At 34.1% G+C, this 18,413-nt stretch overlaps 1 protein-coding gene across 1 annotated transcript in view; it reads left to right on the forward strand.

The window, feature by feature from the left end:
• Positions 1 to 590: 590 nt before the first annotated feature.
• Positions 591 to 18,413, forward strand: part of LOC149780538 (C-type lectin domain family 18 member A-like) — a 46,090-nt gene continuing 28,267 nt past the window's right edge. Inside the window, exons 1-3 of the mRNA XM_089936393.1 lie at positions 591 to 740; positions 1,408 to 1,538; positions 16,966 to 17,226. Coding sequence (XP_089792519.1) covers positions 626 to 740; positions 1,408 to 1,538; positions 16,966 to 17,226 — 507 coding nt within the window. The 5' untranslated portion in view covers positions 591 to 625. The remainder of the gene's footprint in view (positions 741 to 1,407; positions 1,539 to 16,965; positions 17,227 to 18,413) is intronic.

The raw sequence follows: 18,413 nt of genomic DNA on the forward strand, positions 1-18,413 counted from the left end.
ATTTTTACCTGGCGGTTCTTGATTATCTGATGATAGGTGTGGCGCGGTGATTTATAACGAAGCCTTGACTTCAAATTAAAAGGAATATGTAACCCAGTCACAAACTTGTCTCACATTTACAAATAATATTTATCTATATATATAATTAGAAAATGTACATTTTATTGGACAATATTGATAGAATGATCGTTGTTTTAACTCCAGCGCTTCCGTATCGACTTTTGCAGGTTTGCAAACATTTTTTGTCATGCGAGGAAAGCAATTATCTTGCCTTTCAAATGTAACCGAATCTCTCAGTCATGGAAGGTCATTTTGAAGAGAAAAAAATATTGGTTTTTCAAAGAAAGAGATACTGTGGTTATGACAAAAACGAACGTTCTTTGCATTATGTAGTATCGCTTTGCCTACTGTTTGATATTAAAGTAACTTAGAAGAGGTGATAGACGATTAATTTACCTGAACTGTTACGAGTCGTTTGCTGATATTGATCAACACCCACGCCGTGACCATGGCCTTGCATGACGTATATATTCTAATTAAAAGATGTTCCAACACATGCGATTCCGTATCTTGTCACATCGCATCGATACCGAAGTTTTGGACTAGAGGCTAGGATGAAACATGAATGACCACCAAAAGGGTTTTGTCATTTCCGAGCAGCGACATTAAATGTTGTGGTTGTTGGGATGGAAAGATGCTAACATTATCAGCATTTCTCTTATTTATTGCACTAACAGGACGTAAGTAGTACCTCAATATCTCATTTCCTCGTATCTGTCTTTATATATATATATATATATATATATATATATATATATATATATATATATATATATATATATATATATATATATATATATATATATATATATATATATATATATAACACTCTGAAACTGTTTTCATTATCTTTATAGTAAAAGTTTCGAGTCATATTTCGTAAACGCTGTTAATTCTTGGGTCTATTGTCTGCAGAAAACCTAGAAATTTACCGTACCATTTGTATTGTTTGTGTTGATTCCCTTGTATATTTATAAAACAATGTAATGTCTTTGTTCAACGATTCATATCAAATGATGACACGGTGATAATGCGAACGTACAGTTTGGTTTAGCATCTCTCTCTCTCTCTCTCTCTCTCTCTCTCTCTCTCTCTCTCTCACACGCACACACACACACACACACAAAGAGCATTTTATTATCATAGAGAATTTAGGTAATATATAAAATAATGAAAAATTATAAAAATATTCTGATCTCGAGTTTAATGTCGGTCCATTCGAGGTGGGATCAAAACAAATTAACGGAAGACATGACAGGTTCTTTTTATATTTCATGACGATGTTGTGGAAAAAGTTAAAATTCTACTTGCGGAAAATGCCATATACGTTTTCATTTATTTGCAAAGCTGCTAGATCGAATGATGATGGTACTTTCCAAGAAGCGGATATAGACGAGATACTTGCGTTTCACAACGAGCTGAGGAGAAAATTTGCCAATGGCTACTTCAATGTTACGGCAGCTAACATGGAACGGCTCGTAAGTACCGTTTTTGACACTGCAATGAATCCTTGTATTTAGCTTATATGGAACTAACGATGATTGATATAAAGTACTATAAGTAAATGCGGAACCAAGAAAGTGTAGCGAATCTTCAAATAATGCTGTCAATTGACAATGAACGCGGGATACCATTTCAGACGTTCCAATGTCTGACTTTCTATACCGATGTCCTCACACGTTTTTGTCTTCAGGTTCGTTTATTTTCAGTTCTATGAGACTTTTCTTGGCACAAAGTAAAGCAGTTTCTTGTTATGTTTTGTTCCGATATTCAGAACAATTCTTTAAAACCATGTCCCGTATATTCTTATTTCATCACCTGTTATTTTCTATTCACCATTTAACACTCTTAGGTGAGTTCGTCTTTAACTCAGTTTTGAATAAATTGGGGCTTAATTACGACAGAATGTTTACGCTCACATATCTTTGCTTTCTCAGAAATGCTATATGGCGTTCTTACCTAATACTATTTATTTTGTAAATCGTAATTATATGAGTTAATTAAAATGTTTATATTTAGCTTATTATACATATATATTTTTTTCAAATCATGACATTTGAAAAGGAAAAGTAATGCTGATAACATACTGTTGTACTTTGTCACTTCTCTTCTTAATTCACCGTCAGAATTGTTGTCATGGAGCTAATTGGTGTACAGGTGAATTCCGTCTTTATGAAATGACTGATACAAACATTCATAAGACTTTGGTTTTTATTACAACCCTAACACAACATAGAATCTTCGTGGCTACGCTAATACATAGGATGTTCTCATAAGTTGCTTAATATTGTTTAAAGCCACTCCCTTTTCCTGCACTTGCAGAACGTACTTCATATGATATTCATCCGAAGAAAATAAAATAAAACTTGAAAATAATAATTTTGATTTGTCAGGGATTGTGTTTTTCAGTATATTTAATACATATCAAATTATCCATTGCACAATACAAATTATGAGTACACAAACGTGGGTTGATGTTTCATATTTTTCAAGACTGGATTGTGATACAAATTGTTCAAAAGGAGTATTTGCAAAACCTTGTCACCTAATGTTATACAGCGTAAGCTTGGGCTGCATCAATAGGAAATTATTGTGCCAGCTTAAATTGGTGCACTGTGATCTTTCTCAGTTTAATTCGACATTGCTTAAAATTTCGATGTGATTATTCAGACACTTTAACCTTTTGTTACCTATTACCGCTAAGCCTGCATTGATGGTGAAGTGTGTCTCGCAGTTAAACGTCGTATTTGTGAGCTACCTTCTTCGATTAATTTAACTTTGATTAAAATATACTGACTCGTGCAGACAAAGTGATATATCTTAATATTTTTGGGCATTTTCAAGTTATAAATTTCATGGCACCTAGTCTCCAAAGCCTCTGTTTCTTGCTTTGGATTGTACGAAGCAACTCTACAGTTTGTTTATTGTTCTTATTTTCTAAAATAGTTTTCAGTTAGCCTTTTATTGCATGAGTTTTATGCGAGAAGGCGATGAATAAATCTCCTTTCTTTAGCTATATTAAATTGCATACCAGACATGCACAGTGCAGAAAAAATTATTTCCGGCATCAAATGTCCAGACTAAAACATTTAATCCAGGTATCAAGTTATGAATCCTGATCTTTGTCTCTCCTTTTGCGTGGATTCAAAGGTTTGCGCTTGTGAATACCGGTTCGTGCATAAATGTCGTGATTGAAAATATTGAGACCATACGTGTTTTTATCCTGGCATCAGCGTTTTTCTAATTCCCCAATCGATCATCGAATCTTGTGTCCGAAGGACTGGGGTTTCAACACAACGAAGGGTTTCGGCACAATTTGATACCAGAAACACATGCATGATACATATATACGTTTGTTGTTTCTTTTACAAATACTTAAATGCACTTTTGATGTCCGATATTGATACACAGATACTGCTATGTTAATATACTTTATCTGATAATGCTTCGCACGCATTTTTACGTAAGACTGTCGGGGCCCCGAGTGGCCGAGTGGTCTAAAGCGCTCACAGTTACGGATCACTGCCATCTCACCTGTCTGCGAATTATCGAGTCTAGGGCTCGGCAAATGTGGGTATATGAGAAAACTTGCGGGTCTGTCGTTCTTTCCTAGGTTTTCCCGGGTTCTCCTCCACAATCGATACAGGCCCCCATATATAGCCTATCTTATGCTGAAAAATGACGTTAAACGCTATAACAACAGCGTAAGAATGGCAGGCTAATAACATGAGCAGCTGGTTTTCTGTCCGATTTACCTATTACTATATACTAGATTAGGAGAGCCACGGTATCTCATTTCTTTGAGCTAACAATTTTATGGTAAATTGTGTATTAAAAGTGCTATAAATAGAACAAAGAAAGAAGCGTTAGATAAGAGGAGCGTCCAAGAAGTACATGTATCTAGCCAAGTGCCTTAAGAGTATGAAATATGTTTAAATCTGAAGGGGAAAAAACTATATCTACACCTTATCAGTGTAAAAAGTCTTGTTTCCTGAATATCCTGTTTCTTCCTATTAGTTTTTGTATTTGCCTTATTTAGATGCTTCGAGAAAATATCAAGAAAATATTTTGGAAACGTGATGCTTTTTGCCTCAGCCAGAATTATATGAACATATATAGTACTAAAGTAACAAATCTATCTAAAGAAGCTCTTTAAATACCGTAAAGCTCCCTTCTACATTGAAATGACACTTTCAGAAAATATTACGTTTTTTTTTTCAAACCCGAATCCAGAGCCAAAGTACATGAATTTACAATACGCTCTATCGAATCCATTTCATGTATTGAATTTGTTCGTTCGACAGCTGCATGGACACAATAGTCAATTAGGTACACCATTCTAGGTTTCTACGACTACTTCTAAATTATTATCGGGTAATAAAAGAAACTACAGATTTTGAATGCAAGTTTTCTTTACATTATTCATTCCGAAAAAGTGTTAACTATTTATTAGCTTTAGTATACTTCACATTCTGAATAGACCTTCGAATAAGTCTGCTCAGGTGTGACAAATTGTACATGACTTAGCGTTTCACACTAGATTATTATTCCATTTAAAGAGCATTGTTCGATAGAAGGACGACCCTTCATAGCAATTGCCATTTTCCTCAAGTTACTATATTTCTTAATAGAACGACAATATGACAGTTCGGAGATCAGGTACTAACTTCACAAAAACATCTAATAATTTCTTCAAGAAATTGGGTTTTCTGAATATCTTTCTTATTGCTATGCTGGTGTCAATGACTTTGTAACGAAATATTCATCTGTCGTCAAGAACTAAGATCCAACTGTACAGTCTGGAATTTTCTTTAAAGAAGTCTTTAAAATTACAAAATGTGAATAATTATTCAACTGCTTTGTTCAAGAATAGCAAGGATTCCATGTGTTTCATTTTAAAAAATAACATAATTTTTATATTTTCCGCTGTCTCTACTGTTAACAGAAATATTGATATCGCCAAAAGTATCATAAGGAAAAAAAAATATGTAAACTCCCATATCCGAGGAGACGTTTTGATAATATAAGTGAAACCGGTGTATTGGTAAGATAAAAGTGAAATCCGGGTATCGGTCCCAAATAGGCGAAACACGGGTATCGGTCCTATATATGTGAAACGCGGGTATCGGTCCCGTAAACGTGAAACCCGGGTTTCAGGCCCACATGAGCGAAACTCGAGTAGCGGTCCCATATAAGTGAGACCCGGGTTTTAGCCCCATATGAGCGAAACCGTATTATCGGTCCCATATAATTGAAACTAGGGTATCAGTCCCATATAAGTGAAACCCGGGTATCGGTCCCATATAAGGGAAACCCGGGCATCGGTCACATATAAGTGAACCCTGGGTATCGGTACCATATATCGTGAAAGCGGACGATCGGTCCCATATTCGTGGAACAGAAGTATCGGCTCCATATAAGTGAAACTGGGGTGGCGTCCGATATATGGCACTTTGGAAGATAATTTTGATACAAGATAAATTAGAATAAAATAGACATACAATAAGGAGTGAAATATTGCGTTTGGTTCAAATTATTTTGATTTTATATTTACCTTAATTCATAGAAATGAACAATAATCTTATTAAACTATTTTAAAGAAGCTTGAATTTACTTTAAAGTATTTCACATGCCAAGTCTAATTAAATTGCAAGCCCAATTTTTTTTAGCTTCCCTTCAATAAGAAAAATGGAACGACCGTCCTACAGATACCACATTTCAGCAAAGAATTTAGATTTTGCACGATGGCAGGATATATTGTAGACCATGTGTTTTACTCGGTTCATGTTATAAGAGAACAAAATATTCGAAAAATATTCAAAAAATGACTAATCTCATTATATATATATATATATATATATATATATATATATATATATATATATATATATATATATATATATATATATATATATATATATATATATATTTATTTATTTATTTATTTATTTATTGGGTTAGGCTCAGTGACATTGGCCTACTTATGAATCGTGCAACTATACACAGGTCAACGGATATAGTTATCTTCAACTACAACTAGGGCAAAGCAAATGCTTGTTAAGCAAACAAATTAAGCGTCGTCGCCGATTGTTCTCTCTAAAAGGCGTTCTGCTCAGAAATAGTATCTTCTTTTTTTATATAAAGGTCTTTAGTGAATAAAACCTTTGAGGGAGATTTCTATCGTAATAATGTCAAACCGGAAGCGACAAATATTATTATTATTCAGAGTCACTATTAGCCATGCATTGTGGGCACTAAAAGTGGGCTATATTACCAACAGAAGTGGACATCGATCGGTGAAATGCGATAAACGTGTTTGGATTCAACGGCTTTCAACTTAAATATCTGAAAGTCAGAAAGCGTCTTGTAACTTTGCCAGCAAAAAGGATGCTGTGCTGGCATAATGGTGTGCTAACTGAAAAAAATGAAAATAAGAACACGGTCAGGGACCAGATGTATATCAAAACATTCTAACTCATTCGCTGTATATGAACGTTCTTTTAAGTTACAATAATCCATGTAAATGTATCTATGTCAATTAAATGCTTTCAACTACATTACAATGCATAAAATATATTGCAAAATAATGCATGAATATTTCGCATTTATATAATCAACAGTGTTAAATGCAAAACAAATACAACAAAATTCAAAGTAACTTATGCTTTTAATTTTTTTGTAGTGTATGACAATGCGCCATAATCCGTACACATTACAAATTCCTCATAACCCAATATGTCTGTCTAACGGTGTTTTGCAATGGAAATCATGATCGGGTTTCTGAAATGAATTATCACGTTCTTCAGCAGCTTAATTAGTTAGAGTTCATCAATATATTTACATACACTTAATTGCCACGTGCTATACTATGACGTACCTGTAGATAGCAAGAGGCCATAGAAAGGTCCTATGTATGTCATGGGTGTTTTGATGAATGACTTAGAGCTGTGTAGCAAAAAAAGTCTATCACAGTGCTATTTTTTTTACATACCGCTATACGTAATAATGTATACCACAATTATATTAGGCACCAACAATTTTGTTCTGGGGCAGGGGCGTGACACTTTAAAAAAACATATATCTGTTTGCCTTGCATGGAACAATTATCCTGCGCCGACTACTAGCAAAATAACAATACGTTTTGTCTTCTGCAATATGGAAAAAATTATTTTGAAATAAAATGAGAAGAAAATTTCCTAGCTCAAAAGAAGATCGCACCCCACCCCACCCCACCCGCAGAACAAAATACCTAATAATAGACAAATGTGATATGTGTACATTCATAGTTGTATAACTAGTAATAAAAGAATTATAACTCACGAGGCATTGTGTTAACATTAGAAAGATCGTAAATAAAAATAGGAAGTGTTGACACCGAAGCCTTCGATTTATTATCTGCTCTATTGATATAATAGACAGGAAAACTTTGAATGAGACGCCAACTTCAGGGCAAGATATTTCTGAGAGAGAGAGAGAGAGAGAGAGAGAGAGAGAGCCAGTAAACATGCCACACACTTACTCAACAAACGAGAAGACATTAAGAGACTTCAGAAATTACATAAAATTAAAACATTAAACAGTTCCTCTCTTGAAAATCTTACGACGTTTCGCACTCCTTCAAAGCAATGAACACATATGCTAGTAAATAACTAAAAAAATTACTCCTTTTAAAAAAAAACTCCGCACTCTCAAAGTTGTTTGTGCCCTGAAAACTCTTTCACAAGATTCCGTTTGGCCACCACGTTGCTTTATGCGACACGTGTCAAACATGTGATTAACGAATCATAACTCAGCTTATATTTGTAACATTTAAAATTAGTGAATTCGCAACGAGATTACTCGAGAATTTCCATAGTCTTTTTTTAAACGAAAACTACTGACTTACTGATCCGGTGAAAAAGCGTCGTGGGAAGTACCACCATGAAATAAATGACATCGGTAAATCTGTACACCGGTAATACCGTGCACCTCTAGTACTACTCAAAGGACCAGTGCACGCTTTATATGCACGCGCGCATTTACGCATCAGAGAGTCACATGCTCGGCTTAAAATGAGGCTCTCTGAAGATGGGTTTGGTTTTGTCGGGGTTTAGCGAAATGTTTCAGCCCCTAATGTGGTATATATAGCGGCTAGTAAATTTGTAGCAGGAAGAAGCCAGTCAGTCTGTAAAGAACCAACACGGAAAAATACTGGCAAGTTTTCTCACTTACCCACGTTGGTCGAGCCTGAAACTCGAACATACGAGTGCATATGTGATATGCGTGAGTGATCTGTAAAGAAGAACGCCTGAGACCACACGGTCACCCTGGGCCTTAGACCATTTGGAGTCCCGGCGTTACATTTGTAATAACAGTTAGCTATAGAACTGTAAGTTGCACCATAAGCAATCATGAAATGGTTTTGTGTATTTGTACTATATCTGATATTTTTGCTGATATATAATGATCCTAAGATTTGTTTTTGAGTATTTGCTTTCATTCTCTATCTCCCAAGGAGGAAACATGCAGTAAAATATAATTTTCGGCCATCATGTTGTAAATATGATCCAAGAATCGGTCTCTTAAGCTTGCGGCTTTGCGGAATATAACCCTGTTTGGGTCGTTTTGTGTGATTCTTATAGAAAGAAAACAATGGTATATGAAGTGGCAGTTTCATTGTTTCATAAATCACGGTCAATATATTCGATCATGTTTAACATGAAGTCTTAAAAATTCCTATGTAGATACATCGCTCGACAAATGAAAATCAACCATACCAAAACTAGGTCAATATCACCGACATTTCACGCTGGCCTAAGTTTTGTATTTTTCAGCTGCTCATTCGTTTCAACTTCAGTAATATAGATCCTATTTCCCAGACACTTATAACAATTTATATTTAGATGCATCTAAACGCATGTAACTAAAGTATTCTAAAACCAGGTCACTTTGACTTAATTTGTATGCTGGTGTGATTTTTGTATTTTCAGCTATTCGTTCGTTACATCTAGATCATATTAAAACCCTAGATTAAGTACACTTATGAAAACTGGTGCTCGGAAACAGATTTACGCATGTAACTTAACATACCAAATATAAATCAACGTGACCCAGTTTCCACGTTCAAATGATTTTTGTATTTTCATTTGTTTATTCTTTACACCTTCTATAATTTGAACGCGATTTCACCCTTACTTATGAAATTTGGCATGCGGATGCATATCAAGAATAGTAACTCAACTATACCAGAACTTTGGACTAGGTCACCTTGACCCAAGTTTCACGATTAAATGAATTTTTTCAGTTATTTGTTCGATTCACCTTCAGTATCTTGGACTCGCTTTCAACAACATTCATTAAATGTGCCACGTGCGTGCATTCCAGGAAGGTAACTCATTCATACTAACCTCTAAGGAGCTGTGACGAAGTGTCACTCTAAAACGATTTTTGCATTCTAAAGTGTCTGTTAGTTGCATCGTCATTATATCTGGCCCTATTTCTCCTACATTCATCACCACTGGTATGAAGGTGCATATCGAAGATGTTACCGGAGCATTATCAAACGATAGCCCTTGTCATCTACCTGTTGTTTTAAAATGGCATTTGTAATTTGAGCAATTTTGTTTACGTCATCTAAATCTTTGACCCTATTTCACCAGCACCCGTTAAAACTTATATAGGGAATACTTTTGAGAAAAGTAACTCAGCTATATTAAATGAAGGTCACAGCAGCTTTCAAACTCGAGTGATTTCTGTATTTTCCTCTGTCTGTACCTTGTTGATTACTTCAAACGCGCCGCTGTTGGTGAGGGGATTTGTGTTTATGAGCAAACAGCTATAAATTTGAACTCATGACTGAATCATAATTCGAACAAAACAAACAACTTAACTTATATTTATTGTCATGCATTGTCCACTTACTCTTTAGTTCATTTCCCATTATGTGAATACATGTATTGTATATTAAATGTGCGATTTTATCCCTAACGTTGTAAATATATTTGTATCTTATATATCATCGTCCATTATATCACTATATCGTCATCGTTTGCTCCTAGTACATGTACCATGATAATGTTCTGATTTATGGATGTTGATTGATTTGACACTGAATGGAAATCGTCGTCTTTTGATGTACACGATCAACCATGGGTCACAGATCGCCTGTACCTTTTTACACCAATCACTAATCTCAGAATAAACGTTTTGTCTTTCCATAAATGTATTTTCCTTAAAGACTGGATCTATTTAAGACGTGTACGGAAAATGCAAGTCGTTCATAGTTGCATCCGCAAAAGGCATCTTAGGAAACGATAAAGTGAAAACCGAATGTTTAAAATTAGGCTTGATGAACACTACAGATCTATTTAGTAGATTTTGAAGACAATTTACTTCTTGCAAAATGTACTGTCTTCAAGCAGTGCCGGATTAGGCTAGTACGGATCCTGTAGCATATGTTATAAAGGGGTCCTAAATTTAAAACAACGCACAGAAATATTAAAATACATACATTTTTAACTTGCATAATAAAGTAATTGTATTTTTCCATTTGCTATACAGCCAGGTAATACGACAAATATGTCTGGCATTTCAGTAATAGTATTATCTACCTATAGGTAACTGATAGTTTGAAAGCATTTAGCATGGGGCCCTTGAAAGTGCGGGACCCGTAGCATACGTTAATTTTGACACTAGGATATTCCGGCACTATCTTCTAGTAAGGACTAAATCTTTATAATGTATTTTTATACAGAAAAAACTGAGGTCTCAGCCTTTTTAATTTATTCTGAGTTACGTGGTTTCCATAGCCTCAGTTCAATCCCGTTTATTATTCAAAACGATCTACTGGCCATACTTTTAGCAAATCTAATTTTGGATGATTGAAATTCTAAATAAAATTATTTGCAACTTGTTAAAACATCTTCGTAATTTTTATCTTGGCCGAAAAGGTACGGTCGATGATTGCTGTGGCAGAAAGTTCCACTCCGTTTCAAATCTCAGCTGCGCAACAGTCACACATTTAGAACAAAGCTGTTATGTTCCTATGACTGATATCCAGTTCGGTTCAGAATTAAATTGATAAATCCAGTGCCGATGACATATTTTCAAGGGTTAAAGTATGTTGTCATTACTGTTTGGATCATAACTGTACAATAAATATTATCTTATTGGGGTCTTGGATGGTTATTATTGCTATATTGTATTACCTTTCTTTGTTTCAATCATTAAAAGATGTGGGCATAACATAAAAGTATTAGTCTTTTCCAAATTGAAATATCTGATTTCTAAAAATATAAACAGTAAGTGTACATTATTTTCGTCTTCATAAGAATACATTAGAGTTAGATTCTGTGATTTTGCAATCAATAGCAGAACCGTATTAAACAGATGTTTACGCTTTTCGTTTTGCAATTATTATTTGCATATGTTGTATATTTGCCTTGAAACACAAATTTCCATAACTTAAAAGCGCTTGGCCAGTTTCTAAGCCGTATTGCTCTATGCTTTCTAATGTTTGTTTCATACCTACCCACCCATATATTGTCTATGGTCTGAACTCATTAACATAAAGAAGAAGCAAAACCAACAAGATTTTTTTTAAAACTTAACAAACAATTTAATTATCAATAAATGGGCACTTTATATTTCGACGGAGCAGTCTAAACAAATGTTTCCCTTTGAAATAATATCTAAGTGCAACATACAATATGTCTGCAGACTGATGATATAACAGGAACTCCAAAAATATCAATAAATCAGATTGCTCAGTTTTCTCCTTATATAAGATTTCAATAGTCTATTACGACTATATATCGCAATATACCCTAAGTGACAGATCGTACTACTAAATTTAATAATTAAAAATGCCTATTCAAGTAATCTTAACTCATCCAATAGAAATTAACATTATTCCTCTAAGATACCACCTGATCGATCTGTCCCATGAGTTTAAGGCCGAATCTCGTAAACTTATTTACTAACAGGTTTTTGTATTAGTAATTGCCAATACGTACACAAGCATCTATTTACAGATCATACGTAACTGTACGCAATGTAACATCTTAAAACAGACGTACACGACTTCAACTAAAGACAATTACTACAATTTACAACCATGAATACAAATTGCAAACATCAGGCAAAATCATGCACTATGAGTTACCAAAAGGATAGACATACATAACAACGGGATCGTGTCTTAGTAACATTTGGATGTTATTTAATATTTGCATCGGGGTTTTTTTGCGATTAGTACAGTAAAATGTCACAATAGCTTTGAACATGCTTACGTTGTTGGAGGATCATTTCATAAAAATATTTTTTCTTTGTGAAATTATTGTAAATTTTATTTCCATAAAGTTAAACATTATTTGAGGGTGTCATGAAATCGATGTTGAGTTAATGCAGTGGTTCCCAAAGTGGTCGGTACCGCAGCCTGGGGGTCGGTGGGATTACCGGGGGGGGGGGGGGGCGCTCTAATGCTGAATAATGCCTTACACGGGGTAAAGGGGGAGGGCTGAGGATAACCAAGGAGGCGGTGGTCCGAAATTTTTTTGGGAACTACTGAGTTAATATATAATTTGAAACAATGCAATAAATCAACGGTACTCCCGATACTAGTCACTTATTTACTTATTACAGTATATTTTCTTGTGCTGTCATGTTTATTGTTCACATGACCGTTCACCTCGGGTCCCCGAGTGGCCGAGTGGTCTAAAGCACTCTCCGTTATGGATCACTGCCATCTCACCTCTGTCTGCGTAGGTTCGAGTCTCGGATTCGGCCAATGCGGGTATGTGAGAAAGCTTGCCAATAGCTTCTCGTGGGTCAGTGGTTCTTTCCGAGGATTTCCCGGGTTCTTCCTCCACCATTAATACTGGCCACCATGTATAGGCCATCGTGTGCTGAAAAATGGCGTTAAACCCTACAATAACAACAACAACAACAACCGTTCACCTCTCCGCTGGTTTGTCGGATCACCTTGAGTGATCAAATTTTATGAGGCAAAAAGACAATTAGATCACGCTGATTACAGAGTGGGAATGCATTTCCTGTATTAAATATAGGCGTCAAGGGACAGACCCGTATATTGTCACGTATGCAAAGGTACAGATATTTTCAACAACTTCCATCCTTTTTGTATCATGCCATTAGTTAATTTAAGCACATCTAATAAAGCAAAGCCTTCACGAATCAGCATCTAATTAATCACACTAGTAACGTATATTAATCAGCAACAGGCTTGCAGCTAACTGAAAAGATGCTTTACTTTGTTTAAAAAACTATGACCTGTCAAAATAAGCAATAAACAATGTTCTTTCCGGGTGGGTTAAGACAAAAGTGAATAATATTGTATATTATTATATGCTTTTTTTTCCCCGTTAACTTTACATTGTCAGAATCGTGCAATATTACCCGATACTGAACCCGCGCACCAATACGCATATAGCATTCATGTGCATAAAGGAACTACTTTCTATTGTAAACAAACAATGGACGCAGACTCCAGCACTTTTGATTTGTAAACAAATCATGTACACTCACGTAATAAGCGCTTTACGTTGCGGTTGTTTAAATTTGTTTCTGAATAAACTAAAACAGATGTTTCGTGGACTGCCACATACCAGCTACTTTGACACATTCCGCGTTGATACAATGTTTCGGATTTAGGCTAGCTACAATATACAACAGACGCAAGAAAGTGTCCTTACAAATAACATACAAGTGACAAGTCATATACTGTCTTCTTTAGCTGGCGATAAGATCGGCAAAAAATATGCTTACAGTTTTACATCCTGAATTTCCTCAGAATGTACTTTCTTAGTTCTGCAAATCCGAATTATATGAGCCATGTCGAAGGTTCTCAATTTTGATTACACATTTCGAAATTGTACTGTAATTTCGAAAAGTGCAATTATATCTTCCTTACTGCACTCAAAACGAAATAATCATTAAATTCCATAGCGTCTTTTGGATAATTGCAATTGAAAGACTTCATATTTTTCCCACATTATGATTTCAAACATTCAATGACAGAAACAGAAACACATTTGCAGATGTCAATATGCTTCTCCCTAGCTTCTTAAATCCCATGTATTTCATGTGGAATTGTCAATCGAAAAAAAATACCAAAATCTATTCATTCCAGATCAAATGGAAAAGTTGTGCAATGCACATTCATTCACAATATGACTCCAAATTTAAATTTTAACTAGACACGCCATTTTCTTTCGAAAGTTATGTCGAGCTCGCGACTAAGTTCAAATTTATCTAGGCGGAGTCGTGCAGTATTTCCATTCGAAAAATTCGTTCATATTTTCCCATACAAATGCAGTAACCTATAATTATTATTACCTATCTGAACACCAAACAAACAAACAAAAACTGTCAACAGAATTGGAAAAGTCTGCAGGCTACGGTATATTAATAGCTTTACTTATTATATCTAATGCTCGATAACTATTTTCAGCTATGAAATTTTGCTGAGCGTCGCTTTGTGTATATACCTTACATTCTTAAATGTTTCTTCTGGGCTTATCTTTGCGAACAAAATGATTTAATCCGAAAATATTATTACCGACAGAGGTAATTAATACAATTAGAGTAAACAGGGAAAATTGGCTTTATTTTATCCACTCTTCAAGAAAATGAGCCTAACTAGAAAAGAAGTTTCTGTCATCACACCAAACGGATGACGAAATGCAAAATCTAAAAACAATTATCCAAAATATCCCTGTTGTTTTTCTCGAAAATGTTTAAAGGTTACATCATTAGCAAGTCAAAAAACGTGAAAATAATGGAAGAAAATGATGAGTTCCTGAGTACAAATTTGAATAGAGGGAACATTTTACTAATATTTCTTACAGCTTTTAATTTAACATTTTATGTGGCTGTCTAAAAATTCAATACTTAATAATCTCCTGATGACTATTACATTGAAATCTGCATCAAACATTAAAAATCATTAATTAATGATCTCATGACGACTATTGCACTGAAATCTGATACAAACATTAAAAATTCATTACTTAATAATCTCCTGACGACTGTTACACTGAAATCTGCATCAAACATTACAATTTCATTACTTAATAATCTCCTGACGAGTATTACACTGAAATCTGCATCAAACATTAAAAATCCATTACGTAATGATCTCCTGACGACTATTACACTGAAATCTGCATCAAACATTAAATATTCATTACTTAATAATCTCCTGACAACTATTACACTGAAATCTGCATCAAACATTACAAATTCATTACGTAATGATCTCCTGACGACTATTACACTGCAAAATGCATCAAACATTAAAAATTCATTATTTAATAATATCCTGACAGCTATTACACTGAAATCTGCATCACACATTAAAAAGTCATTACTTAATAATCTCCTGACAACTATTACACTGAAATCGGCATCAAACATTAAATATTCATTACTTAATAATATCCTGACAACTATTACACTGAAATCTGCATCACACATTAAAAAGTCATTACTTAATAATCTTCTGACAACTATTACACTGAAATCGGCATCAAACATTAAATATTCATTACTTAATAATATCCTGACGACTATTACACTGAAATCTGCATCAAACATTAAATATTCATTACTTAATAATATCCTGACGACTATTACACTGAAATCTGCATCAAACATTAAAAAGTCATTACTTAATAATCTCCTGACAACTGTTACACTGAAATCTGCATCAAACATTAAATATTCATTATTTAATAATATCCGGACAGCTATTACACTGAAATCTGCATCACACATTAAAAAGTCATTACTTAATAATCTCCTGACAACTATTACACTGAAATCTGCATCAAACATTAAAAATGCATTACTTAATAATCTCCTGGCAACTATTGCACTGAAATCTGCATCAAACATTACAAATTCATTACTTAATAATCTCCTGACAACTATTACACTGAAATCTGCATCAAACATTACAAATTCATTACTTAATAATCTCCTGACAACTATTACACTGAAATCTGCATCAAACATTAAATATTCATTACTTAATAATCTCCCGACAACTATTACGCAGAAATCTGCACCAAACATTATAAATTCATTACTTAATAATCTCCTGGCAGCTATTACGCTGAAATATGCATCAAACATTAAAAATGCATTACTTAATAATCTCCTGACAACTATTACACTGAAATCTGCATCAAACATTAAAAATGCATTACTTAATAATCTCCTGGCAACTATTGCACTGAAATCTGCATCAAACATTACAAATTCATTACTTAATAATCTCCTGACAACTATTACACTGAAATCTGCATCAAACATTACAAATTCATTACTTAATAATCTCCTGACAACTATTACACTGAAATCTGCATCAAACATTAAATATTCATTACTTAATAATCTCCCGACAACTATTACGCAGAAATCTGCACCAAACATTATAAATTCATTACTTAATAATCTCCTGGCAGCTATTACGCTGAAATATGCATCAAACATTAAAAATGCATTACTTAATAATCTCCCGACAACTATTACACTGAAATCTGCATCAAACATTAAATATTCATTAATTAATAATCTCCTGACGACTATTACGCTGAAATCTGCATCAAACCTTAAATATTCATTACGTAATAATCTCCTGACGACTATTACACTGAAATTTGCATCAAACATTACAAGTTCATTACTTAATAATCTCCTGACGACTATTACACCGAAATCTGCATCAAATATTTGTTTTTGAAACTCTTCCTAATAACTTTTAGATGACTCTATCTCAATTGTTGTATATGACTGATTAAATAATTTTTGGGCATCGCTGATTATATAAAGGTTTTCAGAGAAAACGTAAGACTAAAAAAAACGTTTAATATGTAATTTAAATTGCATTTATATCTGTTCTAGAAATGGAGCGCGTTCTTACAACTGCAAGCAGAGGAAAGGATTGCCTGTACATCGGTCGAAAAAGACACAACAAAAAATGTCCATGAAGAAGAACTGCATATTTTTTTTGAAAATCCATTGATGGTGGAAAGCAATTTTTACTTTGGACTCGAAGACAGAAATTTCACCAAAGCTATTATGGAATGGTTTAGTGAAATAGACCAATTTGTCCCCAGTCTTAATTCGTGTGCATATTACAGGCGGTGCTCAAATCTGAATCACGTAAGTTGAAGGTTAAAATAAACAGTTATTTGCAAAACCAACTACGTTGTACCTGCAATTGGACGAAGTAATTTACTATGAAAATTATTTGTTAATAAAAGAAACGTTGCTCTCTTATTTTAGTATCTTTAGTTGTTGTTTCCCTATACAGGGTTAACATAGATGTAATGCAAAATTGGATAGTTACAGGTACTGGCGTCAAAAATATTCGTGACTATAATTTCTTCAACTAATGATCAAAATCATAGAAAACACTAGTGACATTGCACGTTTCTTGCCATTTTTACATCATTGCTTTCGTTTATTTTACAGCTTAGAAGCCTTGGATGGGCCTAAAAATGCACAACCTGCCTTTAGGCTTTTCTAGCGAAGCACCAAAGAATTGACAAGATATACCTTTAGAATCTGTTACGAGTCTATGCTCTTAAAATAAGTAACAGAAAAGAGCGAAAAGCTACAAGATTTGTAACATTCAACAAATAATTTATTTCCCAAGGAGACAAAGTGAAAATGAAAATAAAAGAACTTACGGTGTTGCGAATTAAATCCCAAAATAATCAAGAATTGCAGACACGAGTCCTATTAATTTAAAGTCCTGAAAAAAATTCAGTAGAAGTCCAGAATAAATCCCAAAACTGAAGGCGATGATATATATGTGGTAGCTTGTAGAGTGTTGATGTATAATTCCAGGTTTGAAAATTCACTATAACTTCCAGAGAATGTCTCTATTTAAGAATTTTATTAGAGCACTTTTGTATTTCCAGAGAAAATAATCATTTGAATTCAATAATTTGAAGAAATATAATTTCCAGCCCAAAACATGAAATACTGGACACAACATATATTACAACTTGAAGGTGCTAGATCTTAAAGCAGGGCCGAAACATCCTCTCATTTACAAGATTATATACTTCTCTACTTGAATTCAGGTCATAATTAGTATTTTCTATAAAAAATATTACATAATGGAAACGTACCTTCTAGAATGATCCTTATGCTTGGAAAAAAAAACCCAGAACCTGGACTGTGCAAATAAAATACACTAAGGAAATTTCAAAACCCAGACCTAGCCCCAGAAAAACATGATTACCTCTGTTAACAATAAAACTGATTTTCAACCCATAAACATAGAGATTAATTTAGCTATGTATTAGTTGTGTACACAATACAGTCAACTCAAGTCAAAC

This window comes from Sinohyriopsis cumingii, chromosome 16, assembly GCF_028554795.1.
Source record: "Sinohyriopsis cumingii isolate HCF-2022 chromosome 16, ASM2855479v2, whole genome shotgun sequence".
NCBI lineage: Eukaryota > Metazoa > Mollusca > Bivalvia > Unionida > Unionidae > Sinohyriopsis > Sinohyriopsis cumingii.